The sequence below is a fragment of the Osmerus eperlanus genome, chromosome 20 (assembly GCF_963692335.1).
Source record: "Osmerus eperlanus chromosome 20, fOsmEpe2.1, whole genome shotgun sequence".
NCBI classification, from domain to species: domain Eukaryota; kingdom Metazoa; phylum Chordata; class Actinopteri; order Osmeriformes; family Osmeridae; genus Osmerus; species Osmerus eperlanus.
In genome coordinates, this window is record NC_085037.1 from 13213023 (window position 1) to 13235979 (window position 22957).

At 52.2% G+C, this 22957-nt stretch overlaps 2 protein-coding genes across 6 annotated transcripts in view; both read left to right on the forward strand.

Annotated features, from left to right (window-relative positions):
* ppp1r9a (protein phosphatase 1, regulatory subunit 9A) overlaps window positions 1-17741 on the forward strand; it is a 36867-nt gene extending 19126 nt beyond the window's left edge. For 2 of the 5 annotated variants that reach the window (XM_062486705.1, XM_062486704.1), the window contains exons 5-21: window positions 598-702; window positions 5902-6037; window positions 7246-7407; window positions 7638-7691; window positions 8350-8579; window positions 9259-9355; window positions 10134-10251; window positions 10421-10488; window positions 10729-10858; window positions 11002-11077; window positions 11249-11308; window positions 12068-12116; window positions 13291-13335; window positions 13776-13895; window positions 14334-14357; window positions 14726-14902; window positions 14994-17741. In XM_062486705.1, the coding sequence (XP_062342689.1) occupies window positions 598-702; window positions 5902-6037; window positions 7246-7407; window positions 7638-7691; window positions 8350-8579; window positions 9259-9355; window positions 10134-10251; window positions 10421-10488; window positions 10729-10858; window positions 11002-11077; window positions 11249-11308; window positions 12068-12116; window positions 13291-13335; window positions 13776-13895; window positions 14334-14357; window positions 14726-14902; window positions 14994-15179 (1837 nt within the window). In that variant the 3' untranslated portion in view covers window positions 15180-17741. The remainder of the gene's footprint in view (window positions 1-597; window positions 703-5901; window positions 6038-7245; window positions 7408-7637; window positions 7692-8349; window positions 8580-9258; window positions 9356-10133; window positions 10252-10420; window positions 10489-10728; window positions 10859-11001; window positions 11078-11248; window positions 11309-12067; window positions 12117-13290; window positions 13336-13775; window positions 13896-14333; window positions 14358-14725; window positions 14903-14993) is intronic. The other 3 variants (XM_062486706.1, XM_062486707.1, XM_062486708.1) reach the window with 3 other exon arrangements.
* Window positions 17742-18050: 309 nt separating this feature from the next.
* Window positions 18051-21550, forward strand: asb4 (ankyrin repeat and SOCS box containing 4). The gene is made up of 6 exons (XM_062486718.1): window positions 18051-18406; window positions 18713-19012; window positions 19193-19435; window positions 19880-20127; window positions 20235-20348; window positions 20455-21550. Exons 1-6 carry the CDS (start codon window positions 18088-18090, stop codon window positions 20641-20643), a joined length of 1413 nt encoding a protein of 470 aa, XP_062342702.1. The 5' UTR covers window positions 18051-18087; the 3' UTR covers window positions 20644-21550.
* The last annotated feature ends 1407 nt before the right edge of the window (window positions 21551-22957 follow it).

Genomic DNA, 22957 nt, shown 5'->3' on the forward strand with positions numbered 1-22957 from the left:
CAGGAAGCGACAACCCTGCTTCCTGTCAGCCATGACACCCGATGTTCCCCACAGAGGGAACATCTCCCTGCTCTGTCCTGAGGAGGGGACATGGATGGAAGGTGTTCCAGTCAGAGAGCAGGCTGAATGTAGGTCTGGGAAACGAAGACCAGTGAAGAATATTTGATTAGATAGTTACTTTGCGAAGTGGCTAGTAAATACAGACTGTTCCTTGACTTGGCAGGGTAGGAGAACAGGTGTGTGTGTGTGTGTGCAGGTGTACTGTAGTGTAGAAGCAGTGGGTACATCTGTCTATAATGGCGGGTGATGTTGAACGTCTCTGGGCGTTCAAGAGCAGGAACTCTGACCTAATTTCTTCTGCAGAGAGGTTCTGCCAGGGGCGGAACGCCTCACATCCTGTCCTCTCCTCTTCACATCCTGTCCTCTCCTCTTCACATCCTGTCCTCTCCTCTTCACATGCCTTTTGTGTGTGTCATCATTAATAAAGCCAGTCTGATCTGAACCATGTGGGATATCCACACGCTATCGAAGCCTCCAGTGTAGTCTGGTTCAGATGGTGAATATGGTTCTGTACGCTGATGACCTGCTGTGTTTCAGGATCAAGGTGAACGACCAGATCGTGGAGGTGGACGGGACCAGCCTCGTGGGGGTCACTCAGAGCTTCGCTGCCTCTGTGTTGAGGAACACTCAGGGTGTGGTCAGGTAAGGACCACAGCCTCATCCACGACCATGAACCTCATCCACGACCACGAACCACAGCCTCAACCACGACCATGAACCACAACCTCATCCACAACCATGAACCACAGCCTCAACCACGACCATGAACCACAACCTCATCCACAACCATGAACCACAGCCTCATCCACGACCATGAACCTCATCCACGACCACGAACCACAGCCTCAACCACGACCATGAACCACAACCTCATCCACAACCACGAACCACAGCCTCAACCACGACCATGAACCACAACCTCATCCACAACCATGAACAACAGCCTCATCCACGACCGTGAACAAAACAACAACCCCTTTTCCAATCTGTAATCCAACCTCTGGGTCTTTAGTGGACCTGTCACTCTGGACTGTTTTAGCTTGCTAAGCTGAAGATCATGTGTGTTCCGGCAGTGGAGGGAGGCGGGGCTAGGCGGGGCCTGGAGGATCACTGGCCTGTATGAACCTGTTCTACATCATCACACTGATGCTGGTTCAGCAACCTGTAGGAAGGAAGGCTCATGTGCTCATGTTTCACCTAGAGGAGAGATATGATCCCGTGAGATCTCCGTGTTCACGCCTGTGCACTTCTCTGGTTACTGAGCGTGCTAGCTAGCTAGCCGCTAGCAGTGTGAGGGCATGGCCAGGCAGACAAACACACGCTGCACATGTCCTCGTTGAGAGACGATGAAGGACAATGTTTCATTCACACACACACTGCTTCAGCACACTCTCTCTCTCTCTCTCACACACACACACACACACACACACACACACACACACACTGCTTCAGTCTTCTCCTATCTCTCTCTCACACACACACACACACACACTAGATGAGTGTGTGTGTGTGTATAGAAAGAATACACACACTGACTGGACAAAAAAAAACTGCAAATCACAAGACTTTACTGCACCCCACTCCCTCCCCCCCTCCTTCTCCCTCTCTCTCTTTATTTTCCTCTCTCCCCCTCCCTTTCTCCCACCCTCTCTCCGTATCTCTGTCCATATTTCTCTTTGTTCTATTGCCTCTGTCTGAGTTAGTAAGAGGGGTGAGTTTGCTGTTTCTATCGATGTTTCAGATACAGTTGTACTTCACCTCAAATCTCTTCTGGCCAGTGTGACAGATGGTGTTCAGCAGGTCTGTGGTCACACACAGACAGAACACTGCAAGGTGATATCTGTGTTTGGGCGGGGTGTGTGTGTGATATCTGTTAAGCGGGGTGGGTGTGTGTGTTCTTGGGAAGAAAGCCCCAGAGGATAGTTGTTGTCAAACAACATGGCGGCATGTTCGTCGATGAACAGATGCTGTGGATATCACTTCCTTCAGACGCTCGGTGCAGGAAAGATCTGGAGGGAGAGGATGGGCCAGCTGGTGGGTTTAGAGGGACAGCTTTCCAAACACTTCTCCTTCCTCTTCTCTCCTACCCAGACCTTCTCAAATCTCCTCTTAATCCAGTCATAGTGTGGCTTTGATGAGCTCACAGAAGTCTGGAGAATCTGAGCCCAGCCATGGACTGGCTGTGTGTGTGTGTGTGTGTGTGTGTGTGTGTGTGTGCATCCCTCCCATCCCTGCCTGAGGGTTATTTCCAGGTCAGCTCCTCCTTGCTGTACCCAACTGTGTGTGTGTGTGTGTGTGTGTGTGTGTGTGTGAGAGACAGAGAGAGAGAGTGTGTTTGATGGGTTGTCATCCCCTTGTTTCTTCAGATGTAGATCAGAGAGACTGTGGGGCGGAATGGCAGCTTATCATTATCTCTCCTGGGGGCGTGGCCTCCAGTGTGGGGGCGTGGCCTCCATACTAATTGGACTACAGAAGAGATGTTTCCTACCTTATGGATGTGGGGACGAAGTATTGTCCAGACAGCCCCAGAATATGTTTTGGTTGGTCATGAAAACCTTTTTCATTTGCGTAGTGTAAAGCAGATTATAGCATGGTAGAGCAGGGTAGAGCAGGTTATAGCAGGATAGAGCTATATGGGGCCCTACCTGGGACCCTGGGGCCCTACCTGGGACCCTACCAGGGACCCTACCTGGGACCATGGGGCCCTACCTGGGACCCTACCTGGGACCATGGGGCCCTACCTGGGACCCTGGGGCCCTACCAGGGACCCTACCTGGGACCATGGGGCCCTACCTGGGACCCTACCTGGGACCATGGGGCCCTACCTGGGACCATGGGGCCCTACCTGGGACCCTACCTGGGACCATGGGGCCCTACCTGGGGCCCTACCTGGGACCCTACCAGGGACCCTACCAGGGACCCTACCTGGGACCATGGGGCCCTACCTGGGACCCTACCTGGGACCCTGGGGCCCTACCTGGGACCATGGGGCCCTACCTGGGGCCCTACCTGGGACCATGGGGCCCTACCTGGGACCATGGGGCCCTACCTGGGACCCTGGGGCCCTACCTGGGACCATGGGGCCCTACCTGGGACCCTACCTGGGACCATGGGGCCCTACCTGGGACCCTACCAGGGACCCTACCTGGGACCATGGGGCCCTACCTGGGACCCTACCTGGGACCCTGGGGCCCTACCTGGGACCATGGGGCCCTACCTGGGGCCCTACCTGGGACCATGGGGCCCTACCTGGGACCCTACCTGGGACCCTGGGGCCCTACCTGGGACCATGGGGCCCTACCTGGGACCATGGGGCCCTACCTGGGACCCTGGGGCCCTACCTGGGACCATGGGGCCCTACCTGGGACCCTACCTGGGACCATGGGGCCCTACCTGGGACCCTACCTGGGACCATGGGGCCCTACCTGGGACCCTACCTGGGACCCTGGGGCCCTACCTGGGACCCTGGGGCCCTACCTGGGACCCTGGGGCCCTACCTGGGACCATGGGGCCCTACCTGGGACCATGGGGCCCTACCTGGGACCCTGGGGCCCTACCTGGGACCATGGGGCCCTACCTGGGACCCTACCTGGGACCCTGGGGCCCTACCTGGGACCCTGGGACCCTACCTGGGACCCTGGGGCCCTACCTGGGACCCTGGGGCCCTACCTGGGACCATGGGGCCCTACCTGGGACCCTGGGACCCTACCTGGGACCCTGGGGCCCTACCTGGGGCCATGGGGCCCTACCTGGGACCCTGGGGCCCTACCTGGGACCATGGGGCCCTACCTGGGACCCTGGGGCCCTACCTGGGACCCTGGGGCCCTACCTGGGACCCTGGGGCCCTACCTGGGACCATGGGGCCCTACCTGGGACCCTGGGGCCCTACCTGGGACCCTGGGACCCTACCTGGGACCCTGGGACCCTACCTGGGACCCTGGGGCCCTACCTGGGGCCATGGGGCCCTACCTGGGACCCTGGGGCCCTACCTGGGACCCTGGGACCCTACCTGGGACCCTGGGGCCCTACCTGGGGCCATGGGGCCCTACCTGGGACCCTGGGGCCCTACCTGGGACCCTGGGGCCCTACCTGGGACCCTGGGGCCCTACCTGGGACCATGGGGCCCTACCTGGGACCCTGGGGCCCTACCTGGGACCCTGGGGCCCTACCTGGGACCCTGGGGCCCTACCTGGGGCCCTACCTGGGGCCCTACCTGGGACCATGGGGCCCTACCTGGGACCCTGGGGCCCTACCTGGGACCATGGGGCCCTACCTGGGGCCCTACCTGGGACCATGGGGCCCTACCTGGGACCCTGGGGCCCTACCTGGGACCCTGGGGCCCTACCTGGGACCCTGGGACCCTACCTGGGACCCTGGGGCCCTACCTGGGACCATGGGGCCCTACCTGGGACCCTGGGACACGGTGGCACATCACTGTGTCAACACTGAGAGCCCTGGCACACACACACTCTAAAAGGATTACACACACACTTTTACATAAATATACAGTACACACACAAACAGGATTACACACAAACATACTTTAACAGAAACAGTACACAGTCTCTCTCACACACACACACACACACACATGCAAACCTAAATAGGATTACACACACACACATACTTTTACACAAGTACACACACTCTCAAAACACAGTAAATCTGATCCTGCTGTTGAATCACTGCTGGTGAGAGGCAGCATAAACACAGCTCCCCAGCGCTCTCAGGGTGGACTGGTGCCATGCTGACTCTGGTACCATGCTGGGTTTGTTTACCATGATCCAACCATCTTCCTTGATGCAACTTCCTTTATTCCATAAAAAACACAGACATACCACCTGATACCTCTACAAATCTATACATGAAACATAACAGCGTGATCACCACAGCTAGGACGTGGCTAACCATCAGGCCACACCTCCACCTCACAGTCAACCATCAGGCCACACCTCCACCTCACAGTAAACCATCAGGCCACACCTCCACCTCACAGTAAACCATCAGGCCACACCTCCACCTCACAGTCAACCATCAGGCCACACCTCCACCTCACAGTCAACCATCAGGCCACACCTCCACCTCACAGTAAACCATCAGGCCACACCTCCACCTCACAGTAAACCATCAGGCCACACCTCCACCTCACAGTCAACCATCAGGCCACACCTCCACCTCACAGTAAACCATCAGGCCACACCTCCACCTCACAGTCAACCATCAGGCCACACCTCCACCTCACAGTAAACCATCAGGCCACACCTCCACCTCACAGTAAACCATCAGGCCACACCTCCACCTCACAGTCAACCATCAGGCCACACCTCCACCTCACAGTCAACCATCAGGCCACACCTCCACCTCACAGTAAACCATCAGGCCACACCTCCACCTCACAGTCAACCATCAGGCCACACCTCCACCTCACAGTCAACCATCAGGCCACACCTCCACCTCACAGTCAACCATCAGGCCACACCTCCACCTCACAGTCAACCATCAGGCCACACCTCCACCTCACAGTCAACCATCAGGCCACACCTCCACCTCACAGTCAACCATCAGGCCACACCTCCACCTCACAGTCAACCATCAGGCCACACCTCCACCTCACAGTCAACCATCAGGCCACACCTCCACCTCACAGTAAACCATCAGGCCACACCTCCACCTCACAGTCAACCATCAGGCCACACCTCCACCTCACAGTCAACCATCAGGCCACACCTCCACCTCACAGTAAACCAGGAACAAAGACAACCCGCCACCACACAATTCATCTGCCGCTCGTTTCGCGCGGCTCTGCCCTTCTGCTCTGATTGGCTGCTGCCGTCTGTGCAGGTTTGTGATTGGGCGTGAGCGTCCGGGGCAGGTGAGCGAGGTGGCGTCGCTCATCCAGCAGACTCTGGAGCAGGAGAAGAGGCAGAGGGAGGCGCTGGAACAGCAGTACGCCCAGTACGACGCTGACGACGATGAGGTACTGGGACGGGGGTGTGTGTGTGTGTGTGTTTCTGTGACTGTGTGTGTGTGACTGTGTGTGTGTGTGTGTGTCTGTGTTTGTGTCTGTGTGTGTGTGACTGTGTGACTGTGTGACTGACGATCAGCTAGACGATTATGAAAACACTTGCCATGATCTACAGCGCAATTAAATATCTCATTAATATAAATGCAGCTATGAATATTTAAGGATGTTACTCCACTGAGTTTCTGAGTTTCAGCGTCGGAGCGAACATCTGTAGAGTTCCAACACCGACACACATCATGATGTCATACTTCCTTTTCTCTTACGACAACGCAACAATAACATCACGATTATGGTAGTTCTTGTATGTCCCTCTAAACACACACACGCACTCACACACACAGACAGGACTGCAGGTGTGTGAGGTAGATCCTGTAGGACTGCAGGTGTGTGAGGTAGATCCTGTAGGACTGCAGGTGTGTGAGGTAGATCCTGTAGGACTGCAGGTGTGTGAGGTAGATCCTGTAGCCTGCAGGTGTGTGAGGTAGATCCTGTAGGACTGCAGGTGTGTGAGGTAGATCCTGTAGGACTGCAGGTGTGTGAGGTAGATCCTGTAGCCTGCAGGTGTGTGAGGTAGATCCTGTAGGACTGCAGGTGTGTGAGGTAGGTCCTGTAGCCTGCAGGTGTGTGAGGTAGATCCTGTAGGACTGCAGGTGTGTGAGGTAGATCCTGTAGCCTGCAGGTGTGTGAGGTAGATCCTGTAGGACTGCAGGTGTGTGAGGTAGGTCCTGTAGCCTGCAGGTGTGTGAGGTAGATCCTGTAGGACTGCAGGTGTGTGAGGTAGGTCCTGTAGCAGTGTACCAGTCCAGCAGTAGCCTCTCCTTCCTGCCAGAGATGAAGACATGCCTGTGGAACAGGAGTCTCTGCTGGGGCAAGACAGCCTGTTATTTACAGTGTTGGCTGAGAGAAAGCTTAGTCTGGTGGATTAACGGGCACGCCCGTTAAAGTGATGGAGAGTTTCTCATTATCAAATGCAGCGTTGGAGAGAGCAGGAAGGAGAGATGACTCATGGGGAGGGGGAGACAGGGGAGGAGGTGGATGAGGAACACAAGGGATGGTTTAAGAACAGGACCACAGTGTGATTATGATGTGAGAGAGCCTGGATCTCTGATTCCTTGTGTGTGTGTGTTTCTGTGTGTGTGTGTATGTGTGTGTGTGTGTAGACAGGGGAGTACGCCACTGATGAGGAGGAGGAGGATGTGGGGCCTGCCACCACGGGGGGCGGGGGAGAGAAGAGCATCGAGGTCTTCGATTTGCCGGAGTCCGATGACATCATATCCCCTTCCGAGCTGGATGCCACCAAACTGTACCAGAAGTTCCGAGAGGTTCACATCTAGTTATTTTTTTCTGCTGTACCTCCTCTCCCTCTCTCTCTCTCTTCCTGTCTTTCCCTCTCCTCTCTTCCCTGGGAGAGTGTGTACAGTAGGTGACAGTGTCTGATGGTGGTGTGTCTGGGCAGGATTCTCTGCTGGGCTGGAAGCCAGCGCGTGCAGCGCAGTGAAGCGTCATGTCATTCTGACCCTCCTCATCCCCTTCTCCTCTCCTCTCCACACAGCTCCAGTTAAAACACACTGTTACGGAGGCTGAGATTCAGAAGCTCAAGAACAAGGTAAGGATCTTCTCCTTCACTGCTCTGCTCTCTTCTGCTGGTAGTATTAACAAGGGAGAGACGTTATGTACAGCTCAGATGATCAGATGAGGTCAGTGACTGAGGCTCTGTAGAGTGATGGGACATTGGGCGGCTGGAATAGCATCTATTGTGTCTTTATTAGATATGTTTGGTAAAATCCTCCTTGTCTCCTGTTAAGTGCTGATGTGTATTTCAACAGTTACTTTCGCTTTACTGTATCTCAGTCGGGGGTCACAGGTGTGTGGGGACAGGACAGCAGGACAGAACAGTGTTAGCATGCAGAGGAAAGTCTCTCTCTCTCCTCTCGCTTTATCTCTCCCTGTCTCTTTATCTCTCCTCTCCCTCTCCTCTCTCTCTCCTCGTTCTAAGTGGTCAGGCAGTAGATAAATCATGACCTCAGTGAGTTACACAGTCATTGAGCCGGACGGATGAGTTAGATGTGATGTGTGTGTAGCCTCGCCCATGGATGTGTGCGTGTGCTATACTGAGTCAAATGTGTCAGTCACTCCTGCTGTTTGTAGTCGATCGATCAATTATGATTCGTGATTCCTTTCACCCCCCCCCAACCTGCCCCCCCCCCCCAACCTGCCCCCCCCTCCCCCCCACCTCCCCCCACCTCCCCCCCCCCCCCCCCCAGCTGCAGGCCGTGGAGAGGGAGAAGCACCGCTGGGAGAGGGAGAAGAGCCAGCTGAAGGCCTCCATCGAGGAGAACAAGGACAGGATGCTGAAGCTGGAGGGTTACTGGATCGAGGCCCAGACGCTGTGTCACACGGTGAACGAGCACCTGAAGGAGGCCCAGGCGCAGTACCAGACCCTGGACAAGAAGTACAACAAGGCCAAGAAGCTCATCAAGGACTTCCAGCAGAAGTGAGTCCACATGCACCACCAGTATCCTGCTGGCTGAGCTGGTCTCTCACACCCTAGCCCTCTAACCTCCAGCCTCCAAACCCTTGCTTCTTTTAGAGAGCTGGTTTCTCTGGACAGTCCCCTGGCCTCCAGTCCCTAGCCTCGACTCTAAATAGCCTCTAACCTCTGGAAAGTTCTAATTGTGTTCCCGCCCTCCAGTCGACATTGCTGCACACAACCTCTCCATGCTAAGAAGCTAATGATGTCTGAGAGCACAGTAAGACAGCTCTCTTCACCCAGCAGAGAGAGAGAGAGAGAGAGAGAGAGAGAGAGAGAGAGAGAGAGAGAGAGAGAGAGAGAGAGAGAGAGAGAGAGAGAGAGAGAGAGAGAGAGAGAGAGAGAGAGAGAGAGAGATAGAGAGAGAGAGAGAGAGAGAGAGAGAGAGAGAGAGAGAGAGAGAGAGAGAGAGAGAGAGAGAGAGAGAGAGAGAGAGAGAGAGAGAGAGAGAGAGAGAGAAGGGGTGTGTTTGTGTTCAGCCTCTCATCCTGTCCCGGATATTAAAGAGAGGATTCAGGACTGTCACTGCAGCTTACACTCACTCTGTGCTCATAGGGCTGGGCTCTCTCCTTACACCATCCACTCACACGCTGTCACACACACACCCTGACTGTTGTCCCATGTCTTGTGTCTCTGTCTCTAGAGAGGTGGAGTTTGTCCAGAAGGAGGATGCAGAGAGGAAGAGGCTGGAGGATGCAGAGAAGGCTCACTTGGCTGAGATCCAGGGACTGCAAGTCAGGGTAACTCTCTGTCTGTTTCTCTCTCTCTCTCTCTGTTGCTCTATGTCTCTTTCTCTCTGTTTCACCTCTCTCTCTCTCTGACTATCTCTCTCTCTGTTTCACCTCTCTCTCGGACTATCTCTCTCTGTTTCTCTCTCTCTCTGTTTCTCTCTATCTCTCTCTCTGTCTCTCTCTGTTTCTCTCTCTATCTCTGTTTCTCTCTCTATCTCTGACTATCTCTCTCTCTGTTTCTCTATCTATCTTGCTCGCTCGCTCTTTTTTGTATTTCCTTATCTCCCAGAATAAACCTCTCAATAATCCTCTTGTCGTGACTGTACAATACGTGTCCACTCAAGCAAACCGTGTTTCCGGCCACAGAGAAGCCACACAGTAAAAGCACACAGACACATCTGCCTGTTACCTGACAGCGCCTTGCTGTTCAGAGTCTGGCCACCAGGGGGAGCTGTAGAGGCACCGTGTTGTGTTCACTAGAGAAGAGCTTCCTCTGCTGTACGAACGCGGAATAAGGAGTCGTTGTTGTACCGGCAGTAAGAAACTGAATCAGGTCTGTGATGTAAACAGAGAGAGCCGGCATGGTGGGACTACACACGCTAGTGGCCACGCTAACTTTGTGCCTCCAGAACGCCCACATTCTATCTGACATTTCACACGACATGGCGTTGTGCATAGAGAGGGATGTTCTACATGGCGATGCGGGGGATATGTGTTCAGACAGGCCCGTGGTTTCAGAACACGGCTGTTTTGACAGGCAGCACCTTCACCTCTCCGTGTCCTGCAGATCGCTGCCCTGGAGTCTGAACTGCTGCAGCTGATTAAACAAAATGGCCTCCAGGTGAACAACAACAACAACAGCTTCCAGCAGAGTCCTGGGAGGGCGGGGCTAGGGCCAGCAACTGGTGAGTGATGGCAGGGTGGTCCAATCACAGGCACCTATTCTACCTTGAGACAGTAGGGATCCAGTTGCAGCTGGCTAGTGTGATGAGACCAGAGAGCCATCTGTTAGAGATACTGGACAACTCTGATGTCATCCCTGCTTTTATATCTGTGTGTGTGTGTGTGTGACAGAGGTTAGAGACAGTGGAGAGGTGACCAGCAGACCCTCCAGAGACAGTATCAGTTCCACCGAGACAGAGGTGAGTACACACACACACACAGCCACACACAGCCACACACACACACTCACTCACACACAGACACACACACAGCCTGTCTCGTGCTCTGTTACATAAAGCTGTTATGTAATGGATTAATTTCTGCCTGGCGGTTCTCCTGTAGCTAGACCTCCTAGACCTCTGAGTGATGTCACTTCCTGCGGCCCCTCCCAGCCTCTTCCTGGCTGGTCCTGATCTCTCTTCCCCCTCTCCCCCCTCCAGGTATCAGAGTGCCACAGCAGTCCAGTCTCCAGTCTGCGGGGGTCTCTCAGGGGCGGGGCCCCTAGTGAGGGGGTAGGAGAGGGCTCCCCCAGACACGCCCCCCTACAGCAGGGAGCTGCCCACCTCCAGGGTCAGTCTGGGGTCATACTCTCTCAGTCTGGGGTCATACTCTCTCTGCATGGGGTCACACACACCGTAAACAGCTTAAAAGAGCTACAACCATGAGATCAGTTTTCACAGATATAGAGTGACAGGATTATTTTCTCTCATCAGGCTGTCCGTCTCCAGCAGTGTCCAGCCCCTCCCTCAGCCTGGAAGAAAACACCGTCCAGAGAGGCCTGGGGCCTGGGTAAGACTGGGGGGTGGAGGGGCCTGGGTAAGACTGGGGGGTGGAGGGGCCTGGGTAAGACTTGGGGGGTCGAGGGGGCTAGGGGGGGGGACCTGGGTAAGACTGGGGGGGTTCAAAGACGAAGGGGAGGGAAGGCCGGACTTGTTTAACCACTTGTGTCTCTTTCTGCAGGTCCTTATCAAGGAGGAGTATATCAAAGGACCAAGACCCCAGAGCTTCACCAGGAAACAGGTACTCCTCCGTAGCATAGCATGCTAGTGTCTCTCCCTAGCATAGCATGCTAGTGTTTCTCCCTAGCATAGCATGCTAGTGTCTCTCCCTAGCATAGCATGCTAGTGTCTCTCCCTAGCATAGCATGCTAGTGTCTCTCCCTCGCAGGGTATAATATATCTCCCTAGCTCAACTGACAGTCTCTCTCTTTTCCAAAAACCCCCTCTCTCCTCATCTCTCCTCCCTCTCCTCCTCCCTCTCCTCCCTCTCCTCCCTCTCCTCCTCCCTCTCCTCCTCCCTCTCCTCCCTCTCTCCTCCCTCTCCTCCTCCCTCTCCTCCCTCTCCTCCCTCTCCTCCTCCCTCTCCTCCTCCCTCTCCTCCCTCTCTCCTCCCTCTCCTCCTCCCTCTCCTCCCTCTCCTCCCTCTCCTCCTCCCTCTCCTCCTCCCTCTCCTCCCTCTCTCCTCCCTCTCCTCCTCCCTCTCCTCCCTCTCCTCCCTCTCCTCCTCCCTCTCCTCCTCCCTCTCCTCCCTCTCTCCTCCCTCTCCTCCTCCCTCTCCTCCCTCTCCTCCCTCTCCTCCTCCCTCTCCTCCTCCCTCTCCTCCCTCTCTCCTCCCTCTCCTCCTCCCTCTCCTCCCTCTCCTCCCTCTCCTCCTCCCTCTCCTCCTCCCTCTCCTCCCTCTCTCCTCCCTCTCCTCCTCCCTCTCCTCCCTCTCCTCCCTCTCCTCCTCCCTCTCCTCCTCCCTCTCCTCCCTCTCTCCTCCCTCTCCTCCTCCCTCTAGCTCCACAGAGCCCTCAGGAGTGGACGGTGAAGAGAAACTCAAGGCAAAGGTGGGTCGTGGAGGCACACCAGCCTGTAGCTGCTCACATCGCAGGAACCAATGAGTTAACAGGAAATGAGTTAACAGGAAATGAGTTAACAGGAAATGACATAAACGAACTGGGAGGCCTGCTTCGGGACAGTGCTGACAGTGACAGTGTCCACATCCACACCTACAGCCAGGGCTTGAGATGAACGGCATCCCATCGTCCCGGGGTCGATGAAACAGAGAGAGAGAAGCCTAAAGCAAAGCAGAGTAGAGTAAAGCAGAGTAAAACAGAGTAGAGTAAAGCAGAGTACAATAGACCAGTGGTTCCCAACCCTGGTCCTCAGGGAACACCTGTCCAGCATGTTTAAGATGTTTCCCTCCTCCAACACACCTGATTCAAATGAATGGTCATTATCAGGCTGCTGCAGAGCTGGATAATGACCATTCATTTCAATCAGGTGTGTTGGAGCAGGGAAACATCTTAAACATGCAGGACAGGTGTTCCCTGAGGACTAGGGTTGGAAACCACTGCAGTAGAGTTTAGTAGAGTCCTCATCAAGTACTAGTAGTAGAAACTTTGTTTAAAAAAAACATTTTTCACAAATTATCTAAATAATGTTTTCAAAAAGATTTTTTTCAACCTTTCAAAACATTTGTTTGAAAATATTTTTTTAACCTTTGGAAACTTTTTTTCCCAAAATATTTTATATTTTTTATGTTCAACCTTTCGAAACTTTTTTTCATACAGTGAAAGGAGAGGGGAGAGGAGAACAGAGAAGCGTAAAACAGAGTAGAGTAAAGCAGAGCAGAGTACAGTAGAGTTTAGTAGAGTCCTCATCAAGTACTCATCAATGATGCAAACCTATTTTTTAAAACAAATTGCAAATATATTTTCAACCTTTCGAAACATTTTGTATAAAATATTTTTCAAACCTTTCAAAACTTTTTCAAAACATATTTAAAAAAATAATATTCAACCTTTCAAAACCTTTTTCATTCTTTTTTTTCAACCTTTCGAAATGTCTTTTTTTCGGTACGGTACTGGGACAGTGAGGTAAAAAGTTAGAGCCCTGCCTACAGCCTGTCGTTTAAACCCTTCAGCTGCTCATTCTCCCTTGTACAGACAAGGTGTTGTTGTGGAAGGTTAAACGGAGCGTAGTTTTTAACCGGAGGTGCGCTGGGTTTGTGTTTAACAGAACCCTCTCGCCTGGCCTCATTTCTTCTCCTATTCCAATTACTTGGTACAGTATCACTTCCACTCTGCTCTGGCTAGAACCACTTTCTAACTCATCCTGCTAGCTAACACTGGGTTTTTAAACCCTCTCTCTCTACATCACCACCTAGAAAGAGTTTCTTGATTGACTTTCATTTCAGTTCTTAATTTGTAAATGTTTTGTAAAAAAAAAGATCACAATGCACAACTTTAATTTAACAAAGATTTAGTTTGTCTTAGTAAATCATTGAAATGTCTGGGTTCTGCAACAAATGAATGAATGAATTGCCTGATGGTACATCACAATTTCAACAGCCAATGTTCAACCCAATTAAATTATTTGGACTAAGAAAAATTTAAATTTAGTGTGTACTGATCAATTCTTACCGCTTAGCGTTAGATTAACGACATTAACAATCATGTTGTTGTTGATCATGTTGCTGATGTTGTTTATCGCCGTGCCGTCAGGGGCCCGCCCCCGGTGATGACATCAGCTGCAGCAGCAGCAGCTCTGTAGAGGTGAGCGGCGTTCTGACAGACAGCAAGACCTCCGCACGCTCACTAACCCTGGGGCTGTCCTCAGACGAGGTACACACACACACACTCACACACTCACCCTGGGGCTGTCCTCAGACGAGGTACACACACACACACACACACTCACACTCACCCTGGGGCTGTCCTCAGACGAGGTACACACACACACTCACACTCACCCTGGGGCTGTCCTCAGACGAGGTACACACACACACACACACTCACACTCACCCTGGGGCTGTCCTCAGACGAGGTACACACACACACACACACTCACACTCACCCTGGGGCTGTCCTCAGACGAGGTACACACACACACACCCTGGGGCTGTCCTCAGGTACACACACCCTAACCCTCACCACCTAGCTCTAACTACATCTGGGAACATCGGAGGTTATCTGGGTGTTCAGTGGTTCAATACCCCCCCTCCCTGTATATCTGTACTAACCAGCCAGTCCTCTGTCCTCCTCCTGTGTCGCTGCGGTCAGAGTCTGGATGTGATAGAGGATGAGGTGAGGATCCAGAGAATGTCTGTCTACTTGTTCACCTGCAGCAGCTCTTGTTGCTGCTACGCACGCATGTAGCTAGCTGCTGGCCGTCACGGCCCATTTCATAGAGTTGTGGTGTGCGTCATCATCAAGCAGCCATGCTAGGCTAGGCCAGGCTGTGTCTACATCAAGCAGCCATGCTAGGCCAGACTGTGTCTACATCAAGCAGCCATTGTATGTTGTTTTCATTCCAACTTTGTCAAAGCTTCTCATTGTTTTGTGTTATCTACTTTAAAATACAGTTTTTCTGTAGTTTATCTGACTACATGCATAGGTTTTGGCTCAGATTTTTATGTGTGTGTGTGTGTGTGTGTGTGTGTGCGTGTGTGTAGATCCTAGATGAGCCCCAGGTCCCCAAGCAGCTCCAGAGCCTCAGCGTGTCAGACTGGTCCAGTCAGCAGGTGGCCCACTGGCTCCTGGGCCTCAGCCTGGAACACCATATCCCACAATTCACTGCCACAAACGTGGACGGTGAGCGGCTACTGCAGCTGGGCAGCGCTGAACTCAAGGTGACTGTGTGTGTGTGTGGTCTCTTGCATGTATGTGTTTCTTCATGCCCTGTGTGTGTGTGTTTCTTAATGCCGTGTGTGTGTGTTGCAGGCTCTGGGTGTGTCGTCCTCCCAGGACCGAGCTCTGATCAAGAAGAAGGTGAAGGACCTGAAGGTGCTGATGGAGAAGGCTCGGAGGAGCCGGGACAAGCAGGAGAAACTCCACAGGAAGGAACTGGACCTGCTGCAGAAACACACCCGCAAGTCCTCCGAGACAGCAGAGGGTGCCGCAGAGTGACCCAGGCCACAGACCCACCTTCCCCACCCTCCCTCTACCCCTCCAACCAGTAGCTGTGGACTACAAGTGGCTCCGTAGTGGACTACAGTTCCCAGGAAGAAGACAGTCGGGAGTCCATAGAGTGACTTTACAAGCAAGCAAGCGAACAAAACCAAATTGAACATCTAGTTGAATATTCCTCAACCCCCCTCCCTCGCCGTATTACGATTTCCCTTTTTGATCTTTGGTATTTATTTTGCCGAAATATTTTTGTCTTTAATTCAGGTTTATTTATTTACAGACAGAGTTGTTTTTTGAACAGGACCTCTACCCGTCTCCACGTCTGACATATCAGTTCATGTTTCTCCACTTTGTATGAATCTTTAGATGAAAATGTACATGTATGATGATATACAGTATAAACTTATACATATGTCTAATGTGCCATTTTTGATAGAAGGAAAGTTAATATGTGCGGATAAATCTATGGAATCTTCTGTCAGCTTTGTTAAAGCACAGACTGTGTTATTAGTGGCCCTGTGTATTGCAGTGCCCAGACCTTGCTAATAGGAGGCGCCCTCTGCTGCTCTGTCCCAGTTCTGGAGGACAGAAGATGACTGCACAGCATGGACAGTAGGTCAGGCTGTTCAGCAGGAAATGTAGTTTTAGAGGGAATGAAAACCAAGTATTTTCAAGGAGAGACACAAGTGGTTTCTATGTCTTCAGGAACACTTCAGGAAGTCTTGACACTGGAAGTCTGGACACTGGAAGTCTTGACACTGGAAGTCTAGCGATGAGTGAGGCGTTTACCTAACTGCTGTCCCTGTAAAGGGCCTGTAGACCCCAAACACTTACCCAACATGAAGGACCTCAGCCAAGCTCAGCGGACTCCCCCCTGAGGAACTGCAGAGTCATCGTGTGACCCGTCTCTCCCAGGTCCCACGAAGGACTGATGAACTTCCTGCGTGTATGCATAATTATAACATGGCTTTTAATTCCGCCTGTGATCCTAACCCTGACCTCTTTTATACCGTCTACACATCAGAAGAACATCGAGCTGCTGCCTTTAGATGCTAGAGCAGAACCTCACCTGTGTGACCCTGCCAGGGTTGCCCCGCTCCTCCTCTTCCCCGGGGGGGTTTGGACCATGGCGGCCGAGCCCTCAGTCCTGTTTTCTAGCCGTCTCCTCCGAGCTGTTGTGCTAAAGCCACTTGTCTTATGTCACTGGAATCAGTAGGTAGCGGTGCTGGGCAGGAGGGTGTGCCGACTGAAACTCATCGTTAAGTGTTGTTTGGGTGGAGGTGGAGAAGTGTTTAAGTTTTACCACAGTAATTTAAACAACGTCACGCATTAAGGAGATTATACAAATTGCACTAGATTAATACAAAACAGTCCTAACCGATTTTTTTTTACTTGATGGATCTCTATAGTGCGTTCAGTTTTTATGTCTCACTTTTGAAATTCCTTCGACGTGGGCGAAACATAAGTTTATGCAATACATCTCAATGAAGGTCTTGTGAGGAATCCGATTGGTTCCGTCCTCTAACAGGAAGTTGGCATCATGTTTACATGCGTAGAACAGCAGTGTTGTGACAGACAAGATGATGGACTAGATCAGTGGTCTTCAGCCCTGGTCCTCGTGCCCCCCTGCCCTGCATGTTCTAGAGGTTTCCCTGCTACAACACACCTGGTTCAGATGAACGGGTCGTTATGAAGCTCAGCAGAAGCCTGATAACGACCAGTCATTAGAACCAGGTGTGCTGGAGCAGGGAGACGTCTACAACCTGCAGGACAGGGACCCCGAGGACCAGGGTGGAGGCAGTTATATGACAGCTACAGTGTGAAGCAGTACTTCCAGGCAATGCCACAGAGAAATCATACTGATGTTGATTAATGCTTTTATGACATTATTTATTGTATATGTTTAAAACCAAGTACTTTGACTATTGTTTATAATAACTTATGCAACATTAAGAGTATTAACACAATTATAATTGATCCAGAATTGTATAATTACCTATCTTGCCAAAAAAAGAAAGAAAGAAATATGTAATTTAAAATGAAAACCGTAAAATCGAGTTCCTACGATGAAAGTTTGTATGATCATTTTTAACTTGTGTAACATGTGGGGTACCCCTCCTTATCTACTCCTCAAACTGCTCCAGTAGTGACACCTCAACTCTCCTGAACCCTTTTGTAGCGCTAAACACGTCTGATCACCCTGCTCTCAGATACCTACCCTGCTCTGTCTTTCAACTACTTTTCTATGTGCAGTGAAGAGCTATAGAAGCGATATGCTGTAATACCTCGCTTTTCTATGTCCTGTCATTGTGCTTAGTCAGCATCCATTCTTAGAGCTGAGGGAGGGAGGAAGAGAGAGAGGGAGGGAGATACAGGTCTATCCACGTGGATGTCCCACAGCGAGAGATAATCACAATGACATCTTAGAACACACTTTTTAAATAAACTGCTAAGCTTCCCCCTCCTTCTAAGCGGTTCCTTTGCTCTCTTTTGCATTCTGGACAAGTAGAACATTCTGGAAGTAGAACAGGCAGCTATCTGTCACTGAATAAACTGGAACAGAGTTGCTGTCATGACTGGTGTTCTGTGTTTTTCTTGCTCGTCGCATTTTTACATTTTCTGTAGCAGGTCTTGTGTCTGTACTGCCGTGGTCTGCAGCTCCAGAAGCTCTGCTTGTTTACCTCCCCCCGCAGATATCTCCTCTCCCCACATCCCTCCCCCTCCTCTCCTCAACCTCTATATATATCCTGCCCAATCACACTCCAGGGTCACATTTCACCCCTCCCTCCCCCGTTCTCTCTCTCTCCCGTGTTCCTCCTCTGCCTCTCACGCCCTTCCCTCGCCCCTCCCCAGTCCCCCTGCGCTCAGCGTAGGTCGCGAGGTCACGCAGAGGCGTCCAGGGGAGGGGATGACGGTGGCCCGCGTCGGCCTGCTCCTCGCCCAGATCCTCCATGCTGTGGTGACGTTGTTGGTGGCACGGCTGAGACAGGTGCTGAATCTACCAGGCCTGCTGTCTCTCCTGCGACCAGGACCAGGGCCAGAGTGGGCCATGGAGGAGTTGACCCCCAGACAGGAGAGCTTGAGGCGGCTGAAGGCCCGCTTCCTGGAGGCCTTGGTGGCCAACGACGCCCAGGAAGTCGTGCATGTCCTCCGCCACACCGGCCTGGACATAGACACAGTGCTGGAGGTAGAGGATACCAGCATGCTGCTGGCATCGTACAAACAAGGTAGGAGGTGTGTGTGTGTGTGTGGAGGGGGATAGGGACAGGACCCAGATAATGGATTTAAGATGATATAAACCCAGTGTTGACTAGTGAGTGAATCCAGGAAAAAATCCAGAAATACGGCGGTATTTATTAATATTCGTGCTGAAGTGTTACTTAAGTCGGCAGTGTTGGAGTGTTGTACTGAGTTACACCACTAAGTGGCGCTAGACGTCCACAAAAACATCCACATGAGATCCAAAACACTTCCGTCACGTTGACTTTTTCTTTATTCAACACTGGAATTGCGAAACGCGTTCCATCGCCTAGGATACTGGTTGCCAGGCTACACTCTGGATTCGTCGTGGGCGACGGGCATCCACGTGTGTGTGATGAACAACTCGCTGGAAGCCGCCCTGGTGCTCCTCCAGCAGGGGGCAGCGGTGAACAGGAAGCCCAACGGGAAGACCCCGCTGCACGTTGCGTGCGAGGCGTCGCACGCCGACTGCGTCGCCCTGCTGTTGGCTCACGGGGCCAAAGTGACCAGCGTATCGCTGAGTGGACACACCCCCCTCCACTACTGCATCACCAGGGAGTCTGTGGACTGTGCCAAGCAGGTCATCCTGAAAGGTGGGGAGAGGGTGAGGGCTGGAGGGGAGGGTGGATGGAGGGAAGGAGAGGAAGGGAGGGATGGAGAGATGGATTAACCCAGGACAAAATGTACAAATGGATTGATTTTAAGTATTGATAGATGATTCCAAGTATCTGACCCCGCCCCCCTCCCCCTTCTGCCCGCCCCCTCCCCCCCAGGAGGAAAGGTGAACATGCCCAGCCAGAACAGTGATGAAGACACGCCCCTCCACACCGCGGCTCGTTTCGGCATTCCTGAGCTGGCGGCCTTGTACCTGTCCCACGGGGCCCATGTGGACGCCCTGAACTCACGCCTGGAGACGCCCCTGATCACAGCTGCCTTCTGGGCCCTGGACGCCCGCCTGCAGACCTACAGCCAGGAACACCACCTGGTCGCCCGCATCCTGCTGGACCACAACGCTGGTGTGTGCGTGTGTGTGCATGTTAGATTTCTAATTCCCATCCAGTTCAGCTAACTAATAACACATTTTAAAAGTTGGGATTGAGCCGCTCCTGGCCCTACACTGTTCTAGTTTCTTATTGTGGCGTCCCATGACACAGCCTCTAAAGATGGCCGCCGCTTCCCTGCCAAAGACTCAATTTCCCAGTGTTCCCCTGGGGCCACAGCTGCAGGGAGCTGTGTGATTCAGACCAGCCACATCTGAGACTAATAATACAGCATGAGCAACTCTGAGGGAGACAGCCAGGGTTAGATACCTGTGGACTCCAAACCCCAGCCAGTGAGCTCCTCAGTGTTTCAGGGAGAGATGGGTACAGCTTGGTGGTTAGAGCACACAACAGTCCCCCTCCCCCGGCACTTTTCATAAAAGCCATCTTCTGAGTAAAACGGGTGTCTTTTCCCTCCAGACCCCAACCTCCAGGAGGAAGACCACAAGACGGCGTTGCACACAGCGGCGTGGAGCTGTGACCACGTGCTGCTGCACATGCTGCTGGCGGCGGGCGCCGCGCCCCGGGTCATGGACATGAACGGCTGCGGCCCGCTGCACTACGTGCTGAAGGTGACGGACGTCCGGCCGGCGGCACAGCCCGAGCTCTGCTACCAGCTGCTGCTCAACTACGGAGCGCCTCGCGTCTACCCCCCGCAGTTCCACAAGGTAGGGCTCAGGGAGGTGTGTGTGTGTGCTGTGTGTGTGCTCAGGGAGGTGTGTGTTCAGGTAGGCGTGTGTGTGCTCAGGTAGGTGTGTGTGTCTGTGTTGTGTAGGTACTGCAGAGCTGCCATGCGTATCCCAGAGCTGTGGAGGTCCTGGTCAACTCCTACCCTAACATCACACACACCAGGAAGTGGAGAGAAGCCATTCCAGATCTCTCCTACCAGGTACCTACAGGACAGGACATATTGGGGGCGGTGAAGCTACAACCTCTTGATCTGCAGACAAATGCTCTAACCACTCAGCTGTCCTAACTCCTCCTCTTCTCTGCAGCAACACGAGGACTTCTACGAGTCCCTGTTCTCCGTGTGTTCCAACACGCCCCGCTGCCTGCTGCACCTGGCCAGGTGTGCTGTCCGCCTGGCCCTGGGGCCTCGGTGTCACCCCGGGGTCCCCCTCCTGCCCCTGCCCCCCTCCCTCCAGACATACCTGCTGCTGGAGCCCCAGGGGCTGCTGGACTGAGAAGAGTGCGTGCGTGCGTGTCTATGGCATCTCTACTGACGCCTTTTCAATACCTGGACCTATGGGCTAGAAGTTACACAGGTGTAGTCGATGACCGAGAAGACGCACTCTGCCCAGGTGTCATGCCTGAACGAGGCTTCGCTCGTTTCTGGTTTATTTTTCTCTCGTGTGGAACAGTGACTCCTTGCTGTGGCCTCTCTCAGATGACCTAAGTTCACCCGCAGACACGCTCTCGCTCCAATACCCTTCTATTCGGAGAACAAACACTTGACAAACCGCTCCAAACAGAGAGCTGCTTGTTCAACGTCCACTTGGCTGTATCCATGCAGCGCCTGCTTCACTGTACTATGGACTGAAAAACACTAATTGCTTAAAAACACTAATTGCTTAAAAGTCAAGCAAGAAGCACTGAGAACGTCAAGTAAGTATACTCAAATACCAGATCTGTACAGGATGATAATTGTATTGCTTTGTGGAGTAAGCTACCTTTGTACCTTTTCAAGGCCATTTTCAACACAATTGCTGCAAATTCTTCATCCGGTTCACAGTCATGTTCATGAGTATCATAAAACAAAAAAAGCTGTTTTTCAGGCCCATTTACCCTGTGAGAACATAAAGAAAGTAATCTGGGAATATTCCATCCCACCTGCCATCACAGATAAGTACAGTCAAGCTCACTGTGGAATCCATCTTTTGTATCAGAGGACCCACTGTATTGTGAATGTGCCCTATCTCATAATCAACTTACATTATATCTTGATGAATACACACAACTCTGTTTCACGCCAGCACTATGACTAATGTGACCCGGCTGTTTAGCAGCTGGGAGAGAATGCATGCCAGCTCTTTAGAGAGTGGAGGTGATTGGAGCTGTGAAGTCTCTGCTATTAAAGTCTTTGTTCAGGGAGCCTGCAAAGGAGCTTGTCTGAGATGAACTGACACTTCTCTGAAGGTGGAGGGTGATTTACTTCACATGATGAAGTAAACCCATTATGTGGAACATAATGGGTCTGGATCTCTCGTTCGGTGGCTCGTCTCTTCTGAGGGGTCCCTGTCTCAGGTGTCACGGGAGGCTAAGAGGTACTGAGTGCTTCAGAGAATCAAAAAAAAGTCTTCAACAGTTGCAACGATTTTTATACTTAACATGTGTGTGTGTGTGTTTGAGGAGCTGGGCAGAAGCAACTTTCCTAAAGCCATATTGTATAGAGGGTGGTTATAGCTGGGTGGTTAGAATATATGACACACAAAAAAACACAAATTCAAATCCACCTGGGCAATGTATCCACCTGGGCAATGTATGCACATTGGATAAAAGCTTCTACTAGATAAATACATAAAATATAGTAAACAGAATCCATCGGAGAAGTCATTTTAAACGGACGCAATGGCAGGTGAGCCGTCAAGGTCATTCCGGACCATGTGACACACATTGCATAACGCTGCTGAAAGAGCTAGTCGAGCCAGCGCACGTTATAAACAACTCCTGTTGATCAGACCCACCTGTCTTGTGAATGACCTCACAGCACAACAATAGTTATGGTTGTCTGTTTAGCGTGCAATGATGGGTCGATATCAGCCATCTAGTTGAGAGGTCTAGTTGTGTGTGTGTGTGTGTGTGTGAAGTTTCAGATGGCTTCAGAAGACTGCCTGGCATCCTGACTGGCCTAACACACATACTGGTTGATTCAGGGCCTTAAGTCTGTTGTCCTCAGTTTTTTATAACTGAGCATGCAATGGAGGCTATATATGTGATTATAATCTTCTGAATAAAAAGAGGGTGGGATAGATTTGCCTTTTCCAGAAGGTAAAAGTGTGATAGAATGTATAATGAAACCCACACCCCTGGGTGGAGTAGAGTCGACCATGTCATCTTTGTGGGGTCAGTCACCTTTTGCCTGCAAGGGAGTGGATCTGAGAAGAGCGACATTCTTGGAGTGTGTGAGGTGTCACACACTTACAGGGCAGTGTGTTCTGGGGGTGGTGTGCCACTAGAGGGAGCATCGTCCACACAGAAGGGACAGAAAGTATGGCATGTTCAGAGTACTATTATTTGGCAGCCGTCCCGGAATAGACCCTCATGCTGGCGGTAGGCCGGAGAAAGACTCTCCTTCAGGACAAAACAAGTCGGCCGCCTGCTGCCTGCTCTGGAACTATTTCAGATGGTGCAACCCTTAAAGATCCTGTAAAGTGGACCTGGAAACGACTTTTAAGTTCGCCACAGCACAGGATAGTGTGTTATTAACTACCCATCCAAATTCGAATGAAAAAATAACACCGACAAGTATGTTAAATTAGGCTTTGAAATCGTGAAAAA